The sequence below is a fragment of the Desmodus rotundus genome, chromosome 3 (genome assembly GCF_022682495.2).
Source record: "Desmodus rotundus isolate HL8 chromosome 3, HLdesRot8A.1, whole genome shotgun sequence".
NCBI lineage: Eukaryota > Metazoa > Chordata > Mammalia > Chiroptera > Phyllostomidae > Desmodus > Desmodus rotundus.
In genome coordinates, this window is record NC_071389.1 from 25,174,597 (window position 1) to 25,201,467 (window position 26,871).

General features: G+C 46.4%; 1 protein-coding gene across 14 annotated transcripts in view; it reads left to right on the forward strand.

Moving 5' to 3' along the window:
- Nucleotides 1-24,941: 24,941 nt before the first annotated feature.
- Nucleotides 24,942-26,871, forward strand: part of MACF1 (microtubule actin crosslinking factor 1) — a 320,700-nt gene continuing 318,770 nt past the window's right edge. For all 14 annotated transcript variants that reach the window (XM_045190859.2, XM_053920914.1, XM_045190876.2 and 11 more), the window contains exon 1: nucleotides 24,942-25,176. In XM_045190859.2, the coding sequence (XP_045046794.2) occupies nucleotides 24,957-25,176 (220 nt within the window). In that variant the 5' untranslated portion in view covers nucleotides 24,942-24,956. The remainder of the gene's footprint in view (nucleotides 25,177-26,871) is intronic.

The following is a 26,871-nucleotide window of genomic DNA, read 5'->3' on the forward strand; positions in this document are numbered from 1 at the left end:
TAATTCATAAACAGATGGGAAATCTTAGAAGTGAAAACATGGAAAAAGAACCAAATGCAATTTTAGAGCTGAAAATTACAGTACCTAAAATTAAAAACTCACTAGATGGGCCCTGGCTGGTGTGGCTTAGTGGATTGAGCACTAGCCTATGAACCAAAAGATCGCTGGTTCGATTCCCAGTCAAAACACATGCCTGGGTTGTGGCTCAGGACCCCAGTTGGGGGTGTGCAAGAGACAACTGATCGATACTTCTCTCCCTCTCTTTTCCCTCCCTTCTCGTCTTTGTAAAAATAAGTAAAATCTTTTTAAAAATTCACTAGATGGCTTAACAACAGCAAGACAGCAAGAGAAAGATTAAAAAATATCGAAGACAGATCAAAGTGGGGTAACAAAAAAAGCCAGTAGACGGAATCTCAAAATTGGGTCATGAAAGAAGTCAGAGACATTTATATTACACTGTGATTGTATTTGAGTGTATTATTACATTCACAGGAATTTCAGGAACAGACAAACTAATCTTTGCTAACAGAAAACAAAACAGTAATTGCATCAGAGACAATTGGATAGAGATTAAATAGGAAAGGACATAAGAGAATTTCCTAGAACGATGGAAATATTTATACCTTGCTTGTAGTGATGATTACACAACAATCAACTCTAATGAAATTGTACACTTAAAAGCTGTGTGTTTTACTGTATGTGTTGGATTGACCTAAAAGAAATCAGAAAAACAGAACAGGACAAGAAACAGGTGAAAAGGAAACAAATAGCAACGTATTGTCCTTACCCAACCATATTAATAATTAAGAAATGGTAAATACATGAGCAGACATAAAAGGTAGCTTTTTTCTTCTCTTAATGTACCTGAAAACCAGAGAACAATGATGAGAGAAGTTAGACCCCCACCCCCTGATAGCCTTGCCGTATGTAATTCCAACTTTTACTGTGTGTAGACCCAAATTAATGACTTGCTTCTAACAAGCAGAATATAGCAAAAGTGATGGGATGTCCCTTCTGAGATTAGGTTACGAAGGACTGCGACTTCCATCTTGCTGGGTCTCTTGCTCCCTCGCTCCCACTCACTCTTCTTAGTTGCTCACTCTGAAGAAGCAAGCTGCCATGTTGTAAGCTGTCTTGGGCTTTCACCCCCCCCCCACCCCCCGCCCCCCCCCCCCACCCAGCAGTAACGAGGGGAACTCATCCAGCCAGGGGAGAGTTGTGGAAGAGAGGGAACTGATGAAACGGTTTCTTTAAATCCGTATATGAAGTCTCAGGCAGTCTCAGATATTGGAGAACGGAGTTACAGTGTGGGCTACCAGGCACATTTTCAGACTGCTCTCTGGTAGCACGTGAACAGAGCAGACCAGAGTAGGACTGCAGAGCATTCTGAAAACTAAGTCGTCTTTGGAATGACAGCCCACAAAATTAAGCCAGGACCTGCACACTAAACCAAATGGGGTGACTGCCAGCTAAAACAGAAGATTTAAATAGGATTTAGAGTCTCATAGCATAATACCAAAATGTCCAGGTTTCAGTAGAAAATCATTCATCATACCAAGAACAAAGAACGTGAACAAGACCTGGCTGGTGTGGCTCTGTGGATTGAGCGTGGGCCTGCAAATCAAAGGGTCGCTGGTTTGATTCCCAGTCAGGGCACATGCCTGGGTTGCAGGCCAGGTTCCCAGTAGGGAGCGCTGGAGAGGCAACCACACACTGATGTTTCTCTCTCTCTTTTTCCCTCCCTTCCCCTTTCTTTAGAAATAAATAAATAAAATATTTTTAAAAAGGAACTTGAACAAGAAAACATAGTCAATGAGCAATTACAAACTGTTGAAACAAAATGAAAATCTCAGCAAGTAGAAAAATATATGAAAGAACAAACCTGAAATTACGGAACTGAAAAATAGAGTAACTAAAATAAAAAAAAACTTCCTGGATGGGCTCAGTAGCTGAATGAAAATACTAGAAACATCAGTGAACTTGACGGACCAACACTGTCTTTCTAGAAGGCAACGTAAGGGGACGTTTTGGGGGTTGGCAAAGGTGCCTTACAAAGAACACAGAAATCACTAACCGTTAAGAAAAACTGATACACTGGATGTCATCAAAATTAAAACTGCTCATCCAAAGACCTTATTTAAAAATGAATAGGCAAATCAAGACTGGGAAGAATCTTCAAAATACATATATCTGACAAAAGTCTTATGTCCCGTGTGTGTGTGTGTGTGTGTGTGTCTATACACATGGGTATATCACTTCTGTTTCTGCAAATCTGTAAGAAAAGGCTCACAGTTTTGTAAAAATGACAAAAGACTTGGATAAATACAGAGTGGGTAAAAGTAGGTTTACAGTTATGAGTACACAAAACAGTTTATTTTTGTATTATTATTTATTAAGTATTGTATTATTTTCCATAGAAACAACTGTAAACCTATGTTTGCCCTACCCTGTATTTCCACAAAGGAAGATGTACAAATGGTCAGTGAGCACATTAAAAGGTGTTTGATATCATTAGTCATCAGGAAAATGCAAATTAAAACCATAATGAGACACCACTTCACACCCACTAGAATGGCCAAAATTTTTTTAAATTGACAGCCACTGTTGGTGAGGTGTGAGTGTCTGCAGCTCTTACATTGCTGGGGTGGGGGGGGGATAAAGCGGTACGGCTCCTTGGGAAACGTTTCCATTTCTTATAAAGTTAAACATGTTTTATTACATGATCAAGGAATTTCACTCATGAGTGTTCACAGCAGCTGTATTCATAATAGCAAAAACCCCAAATGATCATCTCTGTGGTATGATAAACTGGTATATCCACAGGATGAATTACATCCTAGCAATAAAAATGAATAAATTATAGAAACATGCAAAACATGGATGAATCTTAAAATCTTTGTCCTGAGCAAGAGAAGCCAGACACAGTATATGCTGTATGATTTCATTGATATAAAATGCTAATAAAGGAGAAGGCAGATCAGTGGTAGTGGGAGGGTCAGGGGCTAACTAGGAATCGGCCCCTGACAAGAGAAGCTTCTGCCTTTTTGGATAATAGAAATGTTCTAGATTTTGATTGTGATGGTGGTTACATGAGTGTTTATATTTGTCAAAACTCACAGGGCTATATTCTTTAAAATGTGTACATTTTATTTGTAAAATTTACCTCAGTTCCTAAGAATCCTGGTTTATTTGTCTCCAAAGCTCACATTCTTGAAAGGTATTGAATTTACATCTTATCCATCTGTATTATGATTTATTGTTGGAAATAAAAAGTAAATTCTGTCCTCTGAGGGACTTAAAATTTAACTGTAATTCAAAATGTAATAGGATAATACAACTGGAGAGAAGTTTCAAAACACTCTGAGCTCTTGCCTGAATTACCTTCTGCTGAGCTTTCTCCCCTAAGCCACTCAAGCCGATCTGAATCACCATTTCCCAAAAGAAAGGGTTTGGACTGTGTCCTCTCTCCTCCCTCCCTCCCTCCCTCCCTCCCTTCTTCCCTTCCTTCCTTCCTTCCTCTTTTTCTTTCTCTTGTTAAGATTGTATTTATTTTCAGAGAGAGGAGAAGGGAGGGAGAAAGAGAAGAAGAAGAGAAACATCAATTGGTTGCCTCTTATTTGCTCCTAAATAGGGACCCGGCCCGCAACCAGGCATGTGCCCTGACAGGGAATCAAACTGGCACCTTTTGGATTTGGAGGCTGGCACTCAGTCCACTGAGCCACACCAGCCAGAGTGTAGATCATTTCTGAGTTTTCTTCCAGCACTGAAGTTCTTTGATCTATGAACTTCCAGCTAGTCTTCCAGGTTGCACTGGGATCCTGAAAGGTGGGGCAGGACTTCCACTGGCGAACTTGTGGGAATGGCGGTTCAGGCACAGTGCCGAAGGACAGGCAAAGGTGTGGTCGTTGGAAAGCACGAGCGCTGAGCAGGAGCCCCGTCTGCAGAGTGCAGGTTAGCTGTATGTGGAGGGAGCCGTGTGGAGACAACCTGAAAAGACGGGTGGGCACAAACTGGGGCTGAGACTGCCCCGCTGAGGAATCTTACCCAGGAACACAGGGTTCTAGAAGAGTCTGAGAAAGGGGGCAGCAGAAGGAAGGCAAGCAGGTAATAAATTTAGTCCTTCCCTATGAGTATATCCCTTTTCTCGATGCTTACTTGAAGAAAAAAGGTCCCAGATCTGAAAGATGTTACTTGACATCAGTGCTGTATTTGACCTAAAGCAGGTCTTCCTGAATGTTACCCTTGGTCCAGTGAAAGAGAACATGAGGACCAGGTTTGCAAAAGGAATTCAGAACGGCATTTTCTAGATGTGTGCTGTAGAGCAGTACTTCTACGTTATGTCAATAGGTATTCTTTGGGGAAGTTAGAAAAGGTCAAATACAGTTCAGTAATGCTGAGGAAGCCAAGTTATTATTTTAACTGCACTTTCGTATGGCATTAACTGAGCTAATACGTTTTGTGATCTCCAAGAAAAGGATAGACTATAGAGCTATTTAGAATATACAATGTGGCCAATCGTATTTGGTGATGGAGCCCATTTTTAAAAATAAGTTTATTGATTTTTTTTTTTTTTTGAGAGAGAGAGGAAGGGGGAGAGAGAGAAAAACATCAATAGGTTGCCTCTCATATGTGCCCTGACCAGGGATCAAACCCACAACCTAGGTATGTGCCCTAACTGGGAATTGAACCCCCAACATTTTGGTGTATGGGACAATGCCCCAACCAACTGAGCCACACTGGCCAGGGCATGGATTATTTATTTATTTATTTATTTATTTATTTATTTATTTTTAGAGAGAGAGGAAGGGAGATTATTGCTTGGTTGATTGATTAAAAGATTATATTATTATTTTAAAAATTATTTTATTGTTGTTCAATTACAGGTGTCTGCATTTGCTCCCAACCCCTCCCCACCACCTCATCCAAAACCCCCTCCCTCCCTTGCTTCCACCCTCCCCCTATATTATTTATTTATTTTTAGAGAGAAGGGAAGGGAGGGAGAAAGAGAGGGAGAGAAACATCATGTGCGAGATAAGCCAATCGGTTGTCTCTCCTACATACCCCAACCAGGAAGCTGGCCCACAGCCTGTCGGTCTGCAGAACGACGCCCAGCCCACTGAACCGCACCAGTCGGGGCCATGGGGCCCATTTGTGATGGGCATGGTGTTTTGTAGTACACGATTTGAAAAATGAAGGGATAGAGAGTTCCCTTCCACAGGATGAAGACTGAGATCGGCCAACCTACCTTCATTTACCTAACATTTTTTATTCAAGACATGGCATTAGGCATGAATCCAAGGACAAATACTGTGCTGGGCTTTGTGGAAGAGATAAAGATGATAGATTGAGCATGGTCCCTACCCTCATGGCACTTACAGTACGGTGTGAGATGAAATAAGGACACAAATAACCAGTCCATGGTAGAAAGTACTCACTCAGTTCCATGAAGGACACACAAGTCCTGCGTGAGCCCAGAGAAGGGGGAAGGCCACGTTAGGTGACAGCGGGTGTGGGGCTGGGGAGCAGGGGCGGGCTGGAGGCTTTGTGGCACTCAGGCCTAGCCCTAAAGGACAGACCAGGTTTGGCATGGAGAGATTCCAGGCATTACGGACACAGGACCCTGCATGAGCAAAAGCACCGAGATATGTGAGAGCCACCGTGATCAGAATCATTGGGTTCAAATACTAGTTTCCACCTGGTCAATTTTCCAAAGCTCTGATCATGTCACCCCTTTGCTCCTAACCCTATGGGGACTTCCCAGTGCCACCAGTAAACTCTTGTCCTTACATTCATGGCTCCTCTCCTCTCTTGAGTCAAGTCTCTCCCTTTGCTCCCTCTTGGCCACTCCATGTTTGGGCCACGTGGTTCTTGAAGTTCTTTTTTAGTTGCACTAAAACACTGACCTCTAGTCGAAAAGGAACTAAGTGACCTGCTAATAATCCTGTCTCCCCTTCCGTCTGAAAACAAATTTTCTGTTTGGAAGATTGATCAGGTGGCCCCTGAGAGGGATGGGCGGAAAAACACAAAAGGCTGGTCCTGTGTTTTTCAGGAAGCACATGTTGGCCCTGCAACCTTAGACTTGTAGGAAGAAGGGAGAGTAGTGTAGACCAATGCAAGGGCATAGACTTGGCCTAGAATAGTGGTAGTAAACATGCAGAGGGGATGGGAGGGAGGCACCCTTGGAGGTAAAGTTCCCACCCTAAGGAAGGGCAGCTCAGAGGTCCCCACCTGGAGTCAGCCGAAGTGGTGTCCTGTCCCCCACCCCACTACCCAGCCTAGGCATCTGGAGTTCTTATTCAATTCCAGTGACCATCCTAATTCCTGGGGTTGCCTTTGTCGCTTACAGACTACAGAGATTTGAACAGAAACCATCAAGCCTGGATTACTTACCTTTAATCTGCACATCATTCGGAGGTACTTATCTGCCAGCCCTGGCTGAAGACCAGAGCAACCCTGGAGTGGGTCCCACCGCCTGGGCAATTCCTCCAGCCAAGAAAGAGATGGGAAGAACTCCACATTACAGAATTCCGCTTGGAGCTACAAGTTTGGTAGACATGTTACTTGCATCATAACATTAAGCATTTCAGACCCAATCTTGCTGATGTCACCTTTGGCAAGTTACACACACTTTCTGAGCTGCAGTGTCTTCAATTGCAAGTTAGAGATCATTCTTTTTACTTCATGGAATTGCCCTGGCAATTAAGTGAACACGCACATACACACATCGGCATTTAACCCAGAACTACTCTGCGCACAGTAGGTACTAGATAAATAATAGCTGCTGCTGCTTCTCTTTCTCCTCATTATTATTATTGTTATTATTATTACCATCTTTATGGCCAGCCCTCTTCAGCCGTTTCTTCTACCGACTTAGTCCCCACTGAATTTTGCAGCCAGAGGTTTGGGGGATTTAGCTTCCTGGCTCTGGAACCCTGGGCCGAGGAGCCTGGTGTGGGGCTGGGACTCCTTACTATGGAGTTATCCCTCCCCCATTTTTATCCACCACATGTGGATGTGGAACCAGCCAGTTCCGCATCTCCACCCCTCCTACCAGTCTGGATGGATACGTTTTCTTTAATTCCGTAGTTGTCACACTTCCATTCAACTTGATTTCTGACAGTTCTGAGTTATGGCTGTTTGATAATTTAGTTGTAATTTTGATGCATTTGAAGTGTATTTTTGAGTTTCCTCCTAGCCTGACACCAGTGCCCTTTTGTCCTTATTGTGTGGAGGACCAGATACATGATGCTGTGACCAAGGAGAACGATGATATCTCAGGCCAAACACACCGGCAAGATGTATTGAGCTGGAGCTGTTGTTGGTTTTTCTTTTATCTCCAGAAACTGAGCACCAGAGGGAAGCCAAAGCTCCTGCAGGAAGCCCAAGCCCACTGTCCATTGTTGGGCTTTGCCTTATCCAAACAGAGCAAGAGATTGCTCATCATTTCTCAGCTCTGGTCAGAAGCAGTGGTGACTGTTCCTGCATGTAGAAGACTGGAGGTGATGAGCTGGGGACATGGAGGGGTGAGGATTCAGGCAACGGAAGATCAGTGGCTTCCTCTTGATAGTCCCCCCTTGGGAAGAAGCCAGAATGTACTGGATCAAAGAGGCCAGGCAGTTTATGAAACCTCACATCCCGGAAAGGGGTCGGTGAACTCGAAAGTTTGAAAACATCTGCCTTGAGAGTAACTTTGCCTCCCCATTGGAGCTGACAGGCTTGGACACTGAAATGGTAGAGCTGAGGAGCTTAATAGAACTCCTTGATTGAATGCATCATGAGAGATAGATCACGTTCAGGCCTCTCCTTGGACCTATTGAAACTTCCGCATTTCTGAGATTGTCAATCTGTCTGGAGCTATCATTCCTTGCTCTTCTAAAATGCAAAGCTACCTCCCGTTGGGGTTTCACTCTGCAGCCACTGGGAATCCAGGGCTTCTGCTGACTTACATGTGTGTATGGGCCAACTGGCTCCCTCTGTCCTGCTTTCCCCGGGAATGGGCTGGAAGCATAACTCCAGGTTATTTCATGATTAGGGGTTTCACAAGAGGAGAAATGAGCTAGCGGTTTCCTGAGATGAGAGAGGGCTTTTTTTTTTTTTTTTTTTTACTGTAACTACTCAGAACAGTCCGTGCTAACACAGAGTTTTGTGCTGGGAGAGTAAGAACATCACTGCAATGATGTAGCAGAATCTTTTAAGGATGCTGCCAGTGGCTCCTTTTCTGGTGTCACGTCTAATCTTTGTTGTGGCCAATGCTTTGTGGAGATCAAACACAAGTTTTGATACAGAGGTAGCAAGTTCAGACCCCTTTGGTAATGCAATAACTAGGGATACAAGCCTTTTGTAAGAATAAATACATTCATTGCGAGAGGCGCAGGGCCTGCAGTAAACTCATTATCACCGTCTCCAGGAGCGGTGGATGCCCAGCTCCAGCCAACTGTTACCAAACAGAAGTGCAGGCTGGGATGACTCATCTTCCAATGTTTCAGGAGGGATCACAAGTCCACATTTTTATGGCAAATATGTGATTTTTAAATGTCTTTAACTTTTTTAAGTATGTGGAGCACCTTTTGATTCTAGAAAGATGGAACAGCCATACTTCGTTCTATTTCTCGTGTTAAGTACAGTTAAAAACATCTGGACCATTTGTATTAGACCGTGAGCCGGAGGGCAGGACTTTTGTATGTCCTTCTAACCCTCTCTGTCCTGACACAGAACTCAGCAGCCACTCAAGTTTCCTTGGCCAGCAATTTATGATACGAAGGGAAGTCCATATTTAAGAACAAATTGGTGAGTGGGCAAGTTTTATGTCCTGAAGATATATAATACTTAAATGGAAGCCTTTCCCATTCCAGACCAACCTACTTAGCTTCAAACCAGTTTACCATGTAAAGCAGCCAAAGACCACTTTTAGAAATAAGCCCAAAGACATATAGCACATGTGTGTAAAAATGCATGTAGAAGAATACTTGTTGTAGCATTATTTCGATTTAACAAATTGTAAATAATCAGAATGTCAAAGAGGAAATAGTAAACTAGATTATGGCATATCATAAATGTCATACTAAGTAGCCATAAAAAAAGGAGAAGCAGACCTTGAAAAAGTTCTACATTAAAAAAAAAATGCAAGACATCTAAAATAACCCAAAACACGACTGGCAAAAAATTTCAAAGAAAAGAAAGAAAATGCAAGTTTCAGAGTTCAGGTATACTATATAGATAAATAGATATAGATCGAGATACACACATATATTTTTAGTGAAATTTTAAATTGTATTTTAGTTTTTATTTATTGATTTTAGAGAGAGAGGAAGGGGGAGAGAGGGAGAGAGAGAGAGACATCGACAGAAGAGAGCAGCATTGATCAGTTGCCTCCCATCAGCGCCCCGACCAGGGATTGAAACTGAAACCTAGGCAAGTGCCCTGATGCGGAGAGAACCTGCAGGGTGGGTTTTGGTGTAAGGGACGATGATGCTCCAACCAACTGAGCCACCCAGCCAGAGCAAATGCATACACCTTTTTTTTTTTTTTAAACCCTCACTTAAGGACATTTTTTCATTGCTTTTAGAGAGAGAGGAAGGGAGAGGGAAACATTGATTGGTTGCCTCAAGTAGGTGCCCAGACCAGGGATCATACGTGCTCGGACTGGGGATTGAACCCACAGCCCAGGTATGTGCCCCTACTGGAAACCAAACCTGCAACCCTTTGGTTATGGGACAATGCTCCAACCAACTGAGCCACACTGGCCAGGGCTGCATATATCTTTTGAGTCAACAATTTTACTTCTAGAAAGTTATATTTCAGATATGGCATATCTATGAGAATTGACATTTATATAAGGTTATTCAGGCAGCATTATTTGTGATAGCAAAAAGAATCGAAATTACCTAAAAGTCCATTAATAGGGTTCTGGTGAAATTAATTACGATGCATCCATATAATGGAATCATATGTAATTGTCTACAAGAATAAAGCAGCTGTTTATGTGTCTGTGTTATGTGTTTTTCCTCTGGATTATTGTAGTCAAGAAATGCAATGCAATGTCTTGATTGGTTTAGGCTTAATCATCCCTCCCACTGGGTTGGGGAAATATCCTAGATGTTTGCCTTTTTTCTATAACCAAGCCTTAACTTGGGCCAATTCCAGGCCCTTGGTCCCTGCCTTGTGATTTCATCCCAGTGCTTTTTTTTTTTTGCTTTTTTTTTCTTTCTTTCTTTTTTTTAGAGAGAGAGGGGAAGGGAGGGAGAAAGAGAGGGAGAGAAACATCAATGTGTGGTTGCCTCTCATGTGCCCCATACTGGGGACCTGGCCTGTAACCCAGGCACCTGTCCTGACTGGGAATCGAACCAGCAACCCTTTGGTTCGCAGGCCGGCGCTCAATCCACTGCACTACACCACCCAGGGCTGTCATCCCAGTACTTTGATCAGCCCTCTTAGAGGCCAGAGTTCATTCATTCATTCATTCCATAAATATTTATTGTGCACTGTTGTTTGCCGGATACTATTTTGGGAACTGGGGGTATAGCAGTGACCAAACAGGCACAATCCTTGCCTTCGCAGAGTTTACATTCTATAGTACTCCCTTGGAACCGATCCCCATGGCTGAGCCCCATTTTCTGCTGCTTACACTCACAGCCCATCTGCCCACACGAGAAAAGATCTGCAAAGCATCTAGCTCCACTCCTGACACCTCATTCGGTGCCACCACAGGATGAGGTCAGTTTTTGAAGCATACAGACTTGGGCAAGTCTTCCCCTACGGCATTTTCTACGAGACCTTGTACCAGACACATCCTTTCTGAGCCCTAATTTCCTCGTCTGTAAAATGGGATGATGACAGCACATCCCTCGGAGCAGTGGAAGGACTGAACAGACCGGTATTGCGAAGCATGTAGCACCATGCCTAAGCAGTGAGGGTTCAACCCATGGTAGATGTTTCAGTTTTGTATGTCAGAACCAGGAGGATTGGAAGGGAGAGTGACTCAGCATCTAGGAATTGGGGCAAGAGAACAGGAGAGTGTAAAACATAAACAGGATGTCAGCAGCAGCCCCTGGAGCACAGGAACTCAGAGCAGCGGGAGAAATGGCAGATGGTGAGCAGCAGCCCCCCACAGGATCAGCTCTGGCCTGGAGGTCCTTAGAGTGACAAGCCAAGAGAAGAGAGTGCAGTAGGGCTGAGGCAGTGTGCAGGTCCCAGGAATCCAGATGGTGGAAGGACACGGGCTGTGGAAGGCTGCAACAGAGGCAGCTAATTCTGCAGCCGCCAGGTCCGCAGATCTACCTGCATCACTGCTTCACCTTCCTCTACTCTGCAACGATCCCTGCCTCCTGGATGGAACCATCCATGTTCCATCTTTTCCAACCTCTCCCTCTCTGCTACAATTTTCAGATCAGTATTTGAACATGCTCAAATCTTTCCCTGCTTAAAAACAAACAAGCAAACCAACTCCAAACTCCACATCCCACAATTCTACCCTATCATTTCTCCTTCCCTTCACCGCCAAACTTTGCCATCTCCTTCCCACTCCTCAACTCACTCCAGCCCGGCTTCCACCCGCCAAGGCCCTCTGAGCCTGCTCAGGCGCAATCACCAATAGCAATAAAAGACTTACTGTGCATCCTGGTGTGGCCCTCCTTAGTCTCTGGGCCTTTAGTCTGCAAATGTGACATTGGAAAGATAGCTGGTTTCCTTGTGCCCCGCAAGAGGGATATAGGGCCCCACACTGCCTCCCCTATAATTAGAAACAGTTTGATGATAAAGAACATCTGCACTGCATTTCATGTCAAAAAAGGGACAGAACGTGTTCCCTGCTCAGAGGCCATTAATGTTTCCCAGTCCCACTCAGCACGATTCCCAAACTGCTTTGTACGAGGCCTTCCAGGGTCCAGGTCTTGCTCTTGACTCTAACCAGTCTCATCTACCGCTCCATGAACTTCACCCCTTACTCCTTTCTGTCCCTGCTGGCTCTGGTCAAACACACAAAACTTATTCTTGCCATTCTTGCCCCAGCACTTTTGCGCTTATCGTTTCCTTTGCCTGAAACGTTCTTCCTCTACACTGTCCCCATGGAAGCTGCTAGCTCCCTGTGACTACTGAAATGTGGCTCCTCTGCACCAGGACCTGCCGGCCTGCCACAAGGGTGCAGCATGCACGGGTCTCCAGGAATTAGTTCACACACACTCATGCAGAAGAGATGGAGAGAGAATTTAAAAATACCTAATTAATAGTTTTGTTAAGTACTGAGTCCATTTTGAAATGACAATATTTTGGATATGTTAGAAATGTAGGCTTGTGTTTACTGACTATGTGGATATTTGAAATATATTATTGAAATATATAATTAAAATTAATTTTACTCATTGCTTTTTACTTTTAAAAAATAGACCTGTTTTTAGAGCAGTTTTATGTTCACAGCAAAAGTGAATGGAAAACACAGAGTTCCTAACCCTGGCTGGCGTAGTTTGGTGGATTGAGTGCAGGCCTGTGAACCAAAGGGTCGCTGGTTCAATTCCCAGTCGGGGCACATGCCTGGGTTGTGGGCCAGGTTCCCAGTTTGGAGCATGTGAGGGGCAACCACACATTGATATTTCTCTCCCTCTCTTTCTCCCTCCCTTCCCTCTCTCTAAAAATAAATAAATAAATAAAATCTTTTAAAAAAGAAAGCACAGAGTTCCCATACACCTCCTCTCACCTCCCATAAACGCACACCTTCCCGACTACCAACACCTTACCCCACCGCAGTACATTTGTCACCATGGATGAGCCCATACTAACACATCACTATCATCCAAAGTGCATAGTTCGTACGAAGGTTCACTTTTAGTGTTGTACATTCTCTGGGTGTTGACTAATGTGTAATGGGGGGACATGTATTTACCACGCAGAATAATTTCAGTGCCTTAAAGATTCTCTGTGCTCTGCCTATTCACCCTCCCTTCCCCCATAATGCCTGGCAACGGTGATCTTTGCTGTCTTCCTTTTTTTAAATGTGGCTACTGGGAAATCTGAAGTCCCACCTGTGGTCTGCATCCTACATCTGTCGGACAGCATTGCTGAGACGTCCGCAGAGCTCTTTTCTGCCTCTGTTCGTGCTCCACTCAGATATCACCTCCTCAGCGAAGCTGTCCTTGAGCACCCGACCCTATTTAGCATAGCTGCTCCCACTGTCATGCTTCCCTTTCTACCTTCTTCTTCTTCCTCTTCCTTCTTCCACGTTAATGACTGCTTTACACTGCAAATTTAGTTATTTATTTGTCTGTCTCCCCTACTAGACTAAGTTTATGAGACGAGATGCTTCTGTCCTGCTTATTGCTGTATCCTCAACTCCTCGAAGAGTACCTGGGGCGTAGTAGGCTCCCAATAAGTATTTGTCTCGTTAATTAATTAACTTGAATGTCACTAAATCCCAAGGTCTCTGGAGCCGAGTGACTGGAACAATAATAATAATAACAACAATGATGATGACAACGAAACAAAAAGCATCAGCAACAAAAGTGTCTCCTGGTAACTCTCCTGGGAGTGAGGAATCTTCTTTTCCAATCTTCTTCCTGTTCTCTGATCCCGTGTCCATGCCAAAACCAGTCCCCATGGCCAGAGGAAAAGCTCGTCATTGACTGCCTTGGGCAATGTCATTTTCATTCCTTTCTTTTTTAAAAAAATTATTTTATTGCTGTTCAATTACAGTTGTCTGCATTTACCTCCCCCCTCCTCTCTCCCACCCCAGCCATTCCTCCCTCCCTCACTTCCACTCCCTGGCTTGGTTTTGTCCATGTGTCCTTTATAGTTGTTCCTGAAAACCCTTAATTCCTTTCTATGTTCTACTTTTCAGCCACTTCCTTCTTGTTGCAGGTCTGTGCTCTGTTGTCCTATGACACTCTCTTCATCTTCCTTCTACCTCTCTTAGTTCTTCTCTCCCACCAACCCCTTAACTGTCGATATAGCTCAGGGCTCTGTCCTCTTCTCTCCTGACTCTTTGCACTTTCTCTGGGTGAGCTCAACGTGGATCCACTTTCTATCCTTAGGCAGACAACCCCAAAATCTATTTCTAGCCCTGGACTTTTTCCTGAGCTCCAGACCTAGATATCTCCATGGATAGCCCAAGGGCACTTTGAAGGGAGCATGTCTAAAAATGAACACAGCATCTTTCTCCTAAACCTGTCCCTTCTTCTATATAACCTTAGACAACGACACCATTAATCTGCCTGAGACAGAAATCTGGAAATCATTCTTGGCAGCTCTTCTTCCTTACCCTTCACTTCACATCTAGTTCATTCTTAAGTCCTGTTGGTCATCTTCTAAATACCTTTGATTCTATGCACTTCTTCCCATCATCATCACTGTCACCCTTGCCCAAGATCCTGCTCAATCCTGGGAGGACAAGTTTAAATGTTTTCTAACTGGCAGCTATTAGTGGCTTTCTCACACTCAATTTAGCCTCCTTGTAGTTTATTCTCTCAGAACTCAGGGTGAGTTTTTCTAGAATGCATATTGGACTAAGTCCCTTCCCTGTTTAAAATGTTAGAATGGCGCCCTGGCAGGTGTGGCTCAGTGGGCTGAGTGCTGGCCTGTGAACTGAAAGGTCGCTGGTTTGATTCTTGGTCAGGGCACATGCCTGGGTTGTGGGCCAGGTTCCCAGTAGAGGCAAGTGATCAATGTTTCTCTCTCACATTGATGTTTCTGCCAGTTAAAATAACATAGAACAAACTGACAGATCTCAGAAGAGAGGGGTGTAGGGAGGACTGGAATAAATTAGCCAAAGAACATAGAATATATATACATATATGCATAGTCCCTGGAACAGAAAACAATGGGGTGAATCCCAGGGGAGCGGTGAGGGCCTGGTGGAGGGGTTGATAAGGGGCAGGAGGAAATGGGGGACATCTGTAATAGTGTCAACAATTAAAAAAAATAACATAAATGGAACTAGAGGGCATTATATGAAATAAGCCAGGCAGAAAAAACACGAATACCACACAGTATCACTTATATGTGGAATCTTAAAAAAAAAACAAAGTCAAACTCATAGAAACAGAGAGTAGGAAAGTGATTGCCAGGAGCTGGGGAATGGAGATAATAGGAAGAGGCTAGTAGAAGGGGGCACAAACTTGCAGCTGTAAGGTGGATTAGGTCTCAAAATCTAAGGTAGAACGTTGCGACTATAGTTGATAATACTGTGTTGTATAGTTGAAATTTGATAAGAGAGAATAACTTAAATGTTCTCACCAAAATGGGGGGGTTAAATATGTGAAGTGATAGATATATTAATTAACTAAATGGGGAGGAATCCTTTTACAAGGTACACATATATCAAATCACCATGATAGGCACTGTAAATATCTTACAACTTTATTTGTCAATTATATCTCAGTAAAGCTGGGAGAGAAACACCCTTCAACAGCTTCATGTGGAACTGGGGAGAGATCCTGAAAGCCAACACTCTCCGCTATGTCTCCTGTGTCTCCCGTGCCACTGTGGTCAGCCCACCCACTAGCACTCTTCACGCCAGCCGTTCTGAACTCCTTCCACTCTCCTGAGCCTCCTGTACTTTCAGCCTCGGGTCTTTGTCCATGCAGACCTCTATGCTGCTCTCTTCCTCTGCTGTCCTCAATTCATTGGTTGATTAATTGATTTATTCATTCATTGGAGCTTTCATTCATTCATTCGCCTACTCTCCACTGAAAGCCTACCATGTGCCAAGCACTGTAGGGAGATAGCAGTGAACAGCACAGACAGGGCCCTCACTTTCGTGAAGCACCCTGGTGGGGGAGACAGGAAATAGACAAGTAAACACATAAGCAAGAGGATGACAGAGTGACAAATGTGACGAAGAAAACAAAGCAAGGCTGAAAGGAGGTGGCCACTTTAGATGGGTGGTCAAAAGAGGCCTCTTTGAGAAGATGACTTTTAAGCTGAGTCTTGGATGAGAAAAGTGGCCCCCGTTATGCTAAGATTTTAGGAAGGGGCATTTCAGGCAGTCAGAACAGCTTTGCAAAGCCCTAAAATGGGAATGAGATTAGCTTATTAGAAGAACAAAAAAAGGTCTGATTTATTGGAATCCAGTAACCAAAGGGTGTTGAGATTAGATCTAAGCAAGGGCCATATCATGTGAAGTATTATGGACTATTATAAAGGGTTTGTGTTTTATTCTAAGGACAAATTAGAATTGTGTGTGAGGTGACATGATTTTAAAAAATTCACTCTTGCACTGACCAGCATGGCTCAGTTGGTTGAGCATCATCCCGCAAAGCAAAAGTTCACTGGTTTGATTCTCAGTCAGGGCACGTGCCTGGGTTGCGGGCCCAGTCACCCCGGGGTTGGGGCACATGCGAGAAGAAACCAAATGACATTTCTCTCACACATCAATGTTTCTCTCCTTCTCTTTCTCTCTCCCTTCCCCTCTCTCTAAAAAATAAATAAAATCTTTTTAAAAATTAAGTAAATAAAAAGATTCACTCTTGGCTGTTTCATGGATTGAAATGGAATGGGAGCAAGCATGGAAACAGGGAGACCATTCAGAAGGCTATTTGCAGTTGTCCAGCTGAGTGATGGATTGAGGTAGAAATAGAAACATGGAAAAAATGGGTGAATTCAGGATACATTATAGAGGTAGTTTGCCTGACTTTGCTGATGGGGATGATGGAATTGAAAGGGAAACAAATCAAGAGTAACTACTAGATCTTTGACTTGAATAAATGGGTAGGTAGTGGAGCCATTTTCTGAGATGGCAGAGACTGGGAGAGGGGCATTTTGCGGATGGTGGGGAGCACATATCAAGAGTTCTATGTGGCATGAAAAAGGCGCTCATGTCACTAATGATCAGGGAAATGCAAATTAAAATCACAATGAGATATCACCTCATGCCTATCAGAATGGCTATCATCAATAAATCAACGAACAAAAGCATTAGCAAAGATGTGGAGAAAAGGGAACCTTCATGCATGGTTGGTGGGAATGCAGACTGGTGCAGCCACTCTGTTCTGGAAAACAGTACGGTGGTTCCTCAAAAAAATAAAATAGAACTACCTAATGACCCAGAAATCTACTTCTGGATATAAATCTGACCAAAACACTCATTTAAAAAGATATATGCACCCCTGTGTTCTTGCATCATTGCTTACAATAGCCAAGAAAGACATGGAAGCAGCCCAAGTGCCCATCAATAGACGAGTGGATGAAGAAGATGTGGTACCTACAGGGCGGGGCAAAACTAGGTTTACAGTTGTGAGTACACGAAACCCAGAGTTTATCCTTGTATTATTACTTATTAATTATATTATTTTCCATATAAACAACTGTAAACCTACTTTTGCCCCGACCTGTATATACAATGGAGTATTATTCGGCCATAAAAAAGAATGAAATCTTACCATTTGTGACAGCATGGATAAACAGAGAGGGCATTGTGTAAAGTGAAATAAGTCAGACAGAGAGAGACAAATACCATGATTTCACTTATATGCGGAACCTAAAGAACAAAATAAATGAACAAACAAAACAGGAACAGACTCATAAATACAGATAACAGAGATGGTTGCCAGATGGGAGAGGGGTTGGGGGGCTGGGGGATTAGGAAGTGCAAACTGGTGGTGATAAAATAGTCACAGGAACGTAAAGCACAGCGTAGGGAGTATAACCAATAACATTGTAATCACTGTATCTGGTGTCAGGTAGGTACTAGAATTATGGGGGGATCACTTCGTAAATTATGTAATTGTGTAGCTACTATCTATACACCCGAGACTAATACAAAATAATATTGAGTGTCAACTGTAATTGAAAAATTAAATAAGTAAACAAAGAGTTCTATATGTGGGACATTTTGCGTGTGAGATGCCCTTTAGACATCCAGGTGGGAATGGGGATGCCATGGATATGAGTCTGGAGCTGGGAGGAGGGAGATACAGATGCAATAGAATCTGGATGCCATCAGTGTCCAGATGGCAGAAATCAATTAGCGAAAGTTCGAAGGGAAAATGTTCTAGGCAGAGCTTAGGAATTTTAAAGGTCCCTCTCAGTTTGGGGATTCTGTGCTATTTCTTCTGTTTGAATAGCTTTACCTTCACAGGGCTCCAGCCTCTACTCATGCTCACCTTCACCTTCAATTGGACACCTCTCTGATTCCAGAGGGTACGGATGAACAGTTTGGGATAGGGGACAATAGCAGAAGGAAAGCCAGTGTGGAAGAAAGCCAGTGAAGTTTTTCCGTGAGGACAGAGGACTGAAAGAGTTGCTATTTAAGGAAGACCTGGAGGGTCAGGATGAAAGGTCTGGTAAAATTCCCTGGCCTCAGGCTTCTTAGGGAGTGTCCTTTTTCTGTGCTCCCTCCCAGGGTACCTTGCACTTTTCCCATCTCAGAACAAATCAGCTGAAGTATAATTGCCCTTTTGCCTGTGTGTCTCCCACCTAGACTGTGAGCAGCATGAGGACAGGGGCCATATCTGTTTGATTCCTTTTTTGAACCAGCAGCACAAAGCTCTGTGCTTGGCACTGAGTTGATGCTGAATCAGTGCTTGCTGAATGGTTAGAGAGGGAGTGTCGTTCCGCTGTGGCAGAAAGCTCAGGGCCCAAGCAGCAGTCTGAGGCCAAGCTCAGGACTCCAAATAGGCACATGGGTAAGAATTTGTTCAGGCACCCCTCCAAGGAGAGAATTGTGCTTAGGTGTTTGAGTTGTGAGGTGTGACGTGCCCTAGTTGCTAGGTCACTGACATCTGGTGGGAACGAGTAGAGGCCTTCAGTTGGTGAACTGGGTGGTGGGGGCGAGGTAGTAGAGGGGAATTCTTCTGAGACCCAGAGGACATGGTAGAAGGGAATGATTTTTAAGCGCCTACCCCCTTTACCATCCTACAAATCCTCAAGGACAAAGACCCGATCAGAACCCAGAACTGTCCCCAGCACATAGTACTCCTCAATAAAAAGATTGCTAAAATGAATCGAAGCCCAGTACCCCAAGGTTACTGGCTGGCTGCCAGTTGCAAAAAAGCTTGGCACGTCTCACCAGCAGCTTGATCCCAGGGTAGCACTGCAGGAGCTAGAGCCCCAGGGAGACACAGTTGAATGTCCTAAGTCTGGAAGCTTCCGGAAGCTCCACCCTCTCACAGCCCACAGCATGAATAATTCAGGACAGGACTGGAGGTCAGATTTGGAAAGGACATTGAGGTTGGAGGAGAGAGACTACTTTAGATGCTCTCTAGTCAGAGAGGCTGGGACGTTAGGCCTCCTAGGTGATTGGCAGCCCTTCCCCACAAGTTCTCCCCAGCTGGCCGGTCTGCCAAGGCCCTGCCCACAGAACCCCAGCAGCTATGTTACTCAGTTTCATACCCAGGCTCCCCACACTCTTGCCCTGTGTTCAGCTTGTCTTCCCCCTTGGCACCTATGTGCTCCTCTCCCCAGGGAAGGGCTTTTGCACTCATTTCTTAGCTGAGAATGGTTCCTTCATTGCCTTTTCAGCTTGCTTTCTTCACAGGAACTTTAGGGTCGGGCTGCAGAATTCTCATAGGCTGAAGCCTCTGCAGGCTTCTGTGGAGCCATGTCCCACCGACCGACCACCACCACTGGCCTCTGTACAGTTTAGGTTACAATTATGGACCCCTGACCTTTCTCTGGAAGTTTCAGAGATAGCTCTGGTCCAAGGAAAAGAACCCTTGGCTGAGTCAAACAATTTGGGTTCTTTGCTTTGGCTTTTTTAGACAGTGCAAGTGACAATTATAGCATGAGGTTTGGAGACAGGCCTGGGCTCTGACCCAAGACTCAACACTAGTTTGCTTTGTGGGCTTCAATAAATCATTTAACCTCTCAGTCTCTGTTTCCTTATTTGTAAGATGAGGATAACAACATATTTACTTCACAGAGTTATGGGCAAGATTTAACCAGGTAATATACACAAAATGCCCAGAGCATTGCCTAATGCTCATTAGGAATTTGGTAAATGGTGGTTCCTTCTCCTTATTTAATGTGGGAGAATGCATACAGACACAGAAAGTTTCAGTGGGTGGAAATCATACTTTCCCATCTCCTCGTCCCTTCCTGGCATCAGAGCTTCATTACCTCTTGCTGGGACTATTGTAATAGTCTTCTGGCATAACCAGCCACAACCATCTTGTACCTCTCCTTGGGTTACCTTTTTAAAAAAAATTTTATTTATTTATTTTCAGAGAGAGGGGAAGGAGGGAGAAAGAAAGGGAGAGAAATATCAATGTGTGGTTACCTCACACGTGGCCCCCACTGGGGGACCTGGCCCCACAACCCAGGTATGTGCCCTGAGTGGGAATTGAACCGGCAACTGTTTGATTCACAGCCCATACTGAGCTACACCAGCCAGGACTTTCCTGTTTTCCTGGCTGTTCATAACTGTATAATTTATTTGTTTTTAAAATTTTTATTTATTGATTTTTAGAGAGAGAGAAAGGAAGGGGGTAGAGAGAGAGGGAAACATTGATTTGTTCTATTTATTTATGTATTCCTTGGTTGTTTCTAGTATGTACCCTGACTGGGGAGCAAACCTGCAACCTTGGCATATCATAATGATGCTCTAACCAACTGAGCTACCTGGCCAGGGCACAACCATATAATTTAGACTAAAGTTCTTATTTTGAAGTTCAACGACCTGTGTAAGTTGGTCCAACCCACCTTCTCCCAATAGTCACAGTGAAAAAAAGAAGACATGGATTCTAGCCCTAGATTGGCTACTTTCTTCCTAGATGATTGGGTAAATCATCTAACCTCAGCGTCTACAGTCAGAAACTGAAGCTCATAATACTGTCTCATGGGATGCATTATGATTTATATCTAACCTCTATCTTTACTTCTAAGTCCAGTGGAGTCAATGGGTAGGGACCAAATGCATCTTGCTCATCATTGGATCCTTAGCATGGAGCACAGGGTCTCTGGCACGTGGTAGATAGTCAGTATTTGTGGAATGAATGAATGAATGAATGAATGAATGTTGTGAGGATGAGATATGGTATGACCCAGGCAAAGCACTGTCAAGTCCTCAGGAGGAAGGCCCAAATAGTAGCTGTTGCTATGCAGGTTACTAGTGGGGTGACTTTAGGCAAATATCCTCCCTTCTGTGGACATATTCCCTTGTATGTACTATGAGAGAACTGAAGGCGCTCCTTGGCTCTTATTTCCTGTATAACTAGGCAGAGCATGCATAAGGGGGTCAATTAATGTTTTCTCAGTGGAAGAAGGCTTTTCCAAGAGTGGTGCTGTCTAAGCGAGAGCCTGAGTTCCTTCCTGGGGCCTGGTTCCCCTCTGCCCTTTATCCCGAGGGGAAGATGGGGCCTCCTTCTGGTCTCTCCAGTTCCTGGAGCCAGGCGGGTATGTGGACAGGCAGGGCGCTCTCTGGGAGCGAGGGCAGGAGTTCCAGGAGAGGGTGCGGAATGTGGGTTTAGGGCAAAAGAGGGGCAGACAGGGCGATGGGCTGTTGCAAAACCTGGTCGGTCCTGGGCTGAGAGACAGCCCTGCAGCCTGGGAGGGCGACCCTGGGACGGGCGGCGAGGAGCTTCAAGGGGGCGGGCCGGTGAGCCAGGCCAGGGTCAGCTATCGGCCGCGGGGCCCGCTCGGAGTGGGCGCCAGAGCAGAGGGCGGGGAATGTGGGGGTGTGAGTTGGCACGGGGACACCGGCGGCCGCAGGGGAGAAGTTGTGGGGAGAGGGACCCAGAGATAGGGTTCGGGGACTGCAAGAGGACGCGGGGCCAGTGCTCAGGGGGTGCGGGGCAACGGTCTGGCAGGGGCACGCAGGGAGCTCGGAAGCGGCCGCGGGTGGGGTGCAGGGCGAGGGGAGCGCGCATCGGGGGGCGGGGGGCGGCGTCGGCGCCGGGGGTGGGGGAGCGGGTTGGGCGGCTGCGCCGGCTCCGCTTCAGCCGCTGCCGCTAGGGCGCGGGGGGCGGGGGGCTCGGCGCCTGAGCTCGGCCATTGTGGGAGCCGCTCCCCTCGGCTCCGCTGCGCTCCTCTCCACTGCGCTACAGCCCCGGGCGCGCCCCACCGCCGCTGTCTCGGCCATCGCCTTTGCTTCTGTCGCCGGCCGGTCTTCCCCTCCTCCGGCTCCCAGGGTAAGGCGCGGGCGCGGGGCTGGATGCCGGCTCCTGCCTGATTGCACGGGGTGCGCGGCGGCGGCGGCGGGGCGCGTGCTTGATTGCGCGGGGCGGCCGCGCCCGAGCCCGGGTAGCCGGCAGCAGCAGAAAGGCGCGTTGACAGGAGCGGGCGTCGCAACGGTCCGGGCCTCACACCTGCAGCTCCGGTGGCCGGCGCCGCGTAGCGCCGAGCGTGTCGAGCTGGGGTTTCCCTTTGGCGGGCACTGCCGGGGGCCACAGGGAGGCGTGTTCTCCGGGAAAATGGGATACCAAGCCCTCCCTAGCCGGGAGAGAGACCTGCGGAAGCGGGCCGGGCCGGGAGGGGAAGGTCGCTTCCTGGCCTCAGGTCTGGGCAACTGGCCCCGGCGTCCGCTGGGTCCCCAGTTGCGCGTCCGCGTGGCGCGTCCTCGCTCTTTGTCATCCGCGCGCAGCGGGAACGCGGACCCACCCGCGTCGTCTCTGGCTCGCGGCGCGCCCCTTTTCGCGTCGTGGAGAAGGAGGAGCGGGTGAGGTGGGGGGGAGGGCCGCAGCGGGAGAACTCCAGGTGAGATGCAGGTCGAGGACACGGCCTCCAGCTTTCGGAGTGGGCTGGGGGCGTGGGCGCGCGCTCCTGTGAGTCCGGGATTGATGGAGTGATTCAAGTGACCGAAGCGGTGGGGCGAGAACCCCGAGGTCAAACAGGTGTTTGTGGGTGTCAAGAGACTGATAGGGTAGAGCCAGGGAGGGGTGGTTTCTCAGGGAGGAGGACTTGGACGAGCGGGCCTTTGTAGTCGAATGGGCGTCTTGGGGAGGAATGGGCGGACATGGGATAAAGCAGGTAGTCTGAGAGGAGGGGCGTTTCCTGGCCAGCGGTAAGGGTAAGGATGGAAGCCCAACCTGTTTCCCCGCGGTGGGGACAGTCACTTGAGCACCTGATCTGCTATGAGAGGTGGGAGGTGGCACCAGAAGGTATTTGGGGGGAGGGGTAAATGCTAGGATAAAGGGCAAAGATGTGCCAGGACCCGGGGGCCTTTCTTTTCTGCCTTCTGTGGCTGGATTCCTTTTCGGTGTTCCATGGGAAGAGGGCCCAAATGCTACTGGCACAGGAGGTGCCCTGGCACGGCTGTTCTGCCTGCCCGAGGCTGCCTAGAGGCCTCCTGCACTGTTTGATGTTTCTTTTGTTATCTGTTTGCAATCCGTGCCTATGGTGGGGTTCTGCCAATGACCCAGGGGGCTGTCTCTACCCCTTGCTATCGCCAGGCTGAGATTCCCGGAATGCAGAAGGACCCATGGTGTCCAGTCATGTAGGCCACCTCCCTGACTCCACACAGCTCTGTGTGCAGCAGTTCCCCATAAGGGAAAGTCCTTGGTCTCCTGCCCTCCAGGGACCCTAGAGCTACAGTGAGAGCTGGTTATTTGGGCTGAATATGGGGCCTGCAGGGAGGCAGATAGCTAAAGGCATGCACCATCCGGGCTCTGAAGGGGCTGTTGGGGTGGTGGGCCATGTGTAGCAGATGGTTCTGGGAAGTGAGTTTGGCCTGGTTGAGGGAAGGCTGCCCAGTCTGGCTGGTGGAGCCCAGCTGGCCCCAGAATGATTGTTTCCTCTCAGATCACTCCACTAGCTAAATTGACCAGGAACACTGACTTCCGTGCCACCTCCCCCACTCCCCATGCTGTGCTTCTCATTCCTACAGCCCTGGTAATAAGCAAATGGACATTTTATCCAATGCCTGTTGTGTTCCATGCATGGTGCCAGCCAGTTTTACATTTGCCAATTTCACTGTGTTTTTAAAATATCCTCTAAGGTGAATTATTACCCCATTTTGCAGATGAGGAAACTGAGTCTGAGAGAGGTGAAGTGACTTGTCCCAGATCAAACCAATTGTAAGTGACCAAATCAGAATCTGTACCTAGATCTGTCTTGCTTCAAGTTTAGAACTTTTTCTAATATATCTGCCAGAGACAGAATGGGAGGAATGAAGAATTTCTGCCTATTATAGCTCATGCCTGCTATTGAGATCTTGCTTTAGCTTTTTGAAAATACTTCCCATCTGTTGCCCTATTTCATACTTATAACATTCCTGGACATGTAAGTAGAACAGGAATATAATAATAGATGCTGTTTATTGAATACTTACTGGACACTGGGACCTCTACCTGTTTTGTTTTTTTTAGAATTTTATTTATTTATTTTTAGAGAGAAGGGTAGGGAGGGAGAAAGAAAGGGAGAGAAACATCAATGTGTGGTTGCCTCTTGCGCGCCCCCTACTGGGGACCTGACCTGCCACCCAGGCATGTTGCCCAGACTGGGAATTGAATCGGTTACCCTTTGCATCGCAGTTTCGCGGTCGTCCACTGAGCCACACCAGCCAGGGCCCTGCAAGATCTCACTTATTCCTTGCAAATAACCCTGTTAAGTTAGGAGCTATCACCCCCATTTTATAGATGAGGATGCTGAGGCTCAAAGAGGTCAAAGTGGCTTCCCCAGGGCCACACAGCTAGGAGATGGTGAGGTTGAATTTAATCCACATCTTCCTATCTTGGGATCTGTAAGCTTAATTCTCCAAGTGTGCCAAGTAACAATCATAGTGGTTACTCGTAATAGGAGCTATCTTTCACACAGTGTTTTAAGATTTATAGGCATTTTCACACATATTACCTCATTTGAGTTCCCCAAAACTCTGAATTAGTATGGCCATGAATTACCATCATTCCCACCTTCCAGATGAAGAAACTGAGGTTTAGAAAGATGAAATCAGTGGCAGAACCAAAACTAGAACCTCTCTGCCTCCCAAGCCCCAGTGTTCCTTATGTGACCCCTTTGGTCTGTTAACAACGCACTCCTCTCTCCGCCAGATCACTTCTCCCCGGGCCCCCAGGCCCTCCTGCTGCAGCCCCTACTGGGCGATGTCTTCCTCGGATGAAGAAACGCTCAGTGAGCGGTCATGCCGAAGCGAACGGTCATGTCGGAGCGAGCGGTCTTACAGGAGCGAGCGGTCAGGAAGCCTGTCTCCCTGTCCCCCAGGGGACACCTTACCGTGGAACCTGCCACTGCATGAGCAGAAAAAGCGGAAAAGCCAGGATTCCGTGTTGGACCCTGCAGAGCGTGCTGTGGTCAGAGTCGCGGGTAAGAGACGCCCGGGGTGAGCTGGGTGCTGGGGGCGCCTGGGCAGAGTGAGCCGGTATGCCCTGGCTGGGCAGGCAGTGGAGGGATCCGACCCGGGGCTCCCTGGCAAGCCAGCTGGAATCAAATTTGTTACCATTACTATTGAAAAGATGATGACGTAACATGAAAGAAAAATTTGAAAGAGGAAAATCTGCCACCCCAATCCTTCTGTGCAAACCTTTTTCATTTTTGCAACTTCTTCCCAGCCTTTGTCCACATGTAGTTTACATGTTCCATACAGAGGCCCACATGGCTTGCGGACTATTCTAGATCTGACTTTTCCCCTTGCTTTTCTATCAATAAGATTTTCCATATTACAGCTTAGGCTTCATAGTTATCATTTTTAAAGGCTGTGTAATATTTCATGATTTTAAAAATCCTACTCATTTTTCACATTTTTGCCATAATAGACAATGCTGCAATGACATCTTTTTTTTTAAGATTGTATTTATTTATATTTAGAGAGAGGAGAAGGGAGGGAGAAAGAGAGGGAAAGGAACATCGGTGTGCGAGAGATACGTTGATTGGTTGCCTCTCGCACACCCCCAACTGGGGACCTGGCCCACAACCCAGACATGTGCCCTGACTGGGAATCGAACTGGAGACCTTTCGGTTTGAAGGCCCGCACTCGGTCCACTGAGCCACACCAGCCAGGGCTGCAGTGAACATCTTTATGATTAATAACGCTTGACTTCTGTTGAGTTATTTCCTTGGACTAAAGTCCTTGGAGAGAGCAATTTTATTCCCACTGCTTTCTAAAAGTACATACGTACTTACCCCTTTTACAGTGCAGGGGCTGGGGCTGCCTCCTTCTGTGGTGGGCATCTCTTTTGCCAAGCAGCAGAGCAGAGCAGTGCAGTGGTTATAAGCGCAGGCTTTGGAGTCAGAGAGGCAACTGCTAGATGGTAGCCCTGCCCCTGACCAGCTGAGTGACTCTGGGCAAGGCTCTTATCCTGGTTGAGCCTCACTTTCCCCATCTTAAATGCTTCCTGTGCAGGGCTGCCTTGAGAATTAGAGGAGATAATGTATGTAAAGCTCTTAGCATGTTTTTTGGCTCAGTGAAGAACTTCATGAAGTGCTGTCTCTGCTGCTTCCAGAGCTGCTTCTGTGGGCTGTGCTCAGCATCTCAGCAGGCACTGGTGCCAGAGTGCAGACAGAAAGACAGACCAGGCAGTGCCTGCAGCTAACTCAGCGACATGACTCACTTTCATTCCCTCACTGAGACCTGTCTTGCTTTTGTGTCTCTCACATAATGCCCCTGTCTCCCTCTGCCTTATCATCCCTTGCGTGGACATGCCACCCACCATCTAATAATTCTTCCAGCCTTGCCCTCCTTCCTCCACATGACTAACACAATATATTATTTTAGAATGCAAACCCAATCCTGTTCCTCAGATGCTTATAAACCTTCTTTGGCTTATGATTGCCTGTGAAACAAAGGCTACAGCATAAAGACCCATTAACATCAGGCCTTGTTTGCCTCTCCAGCTTTGCCTTGTTCCCCCAAGCACCGTGCCACATTGAACCGTGCCTTGACCCCATACATGAGCATCTTGCAGGTTCAGACTTCTCTGCTCTCACTGGTCTGCAAGATGCTGGGAACCCCCCCTCTCCTTTAAGTGCCACCTCCTCTGTTCCTCATGCCCCAGTGGTATC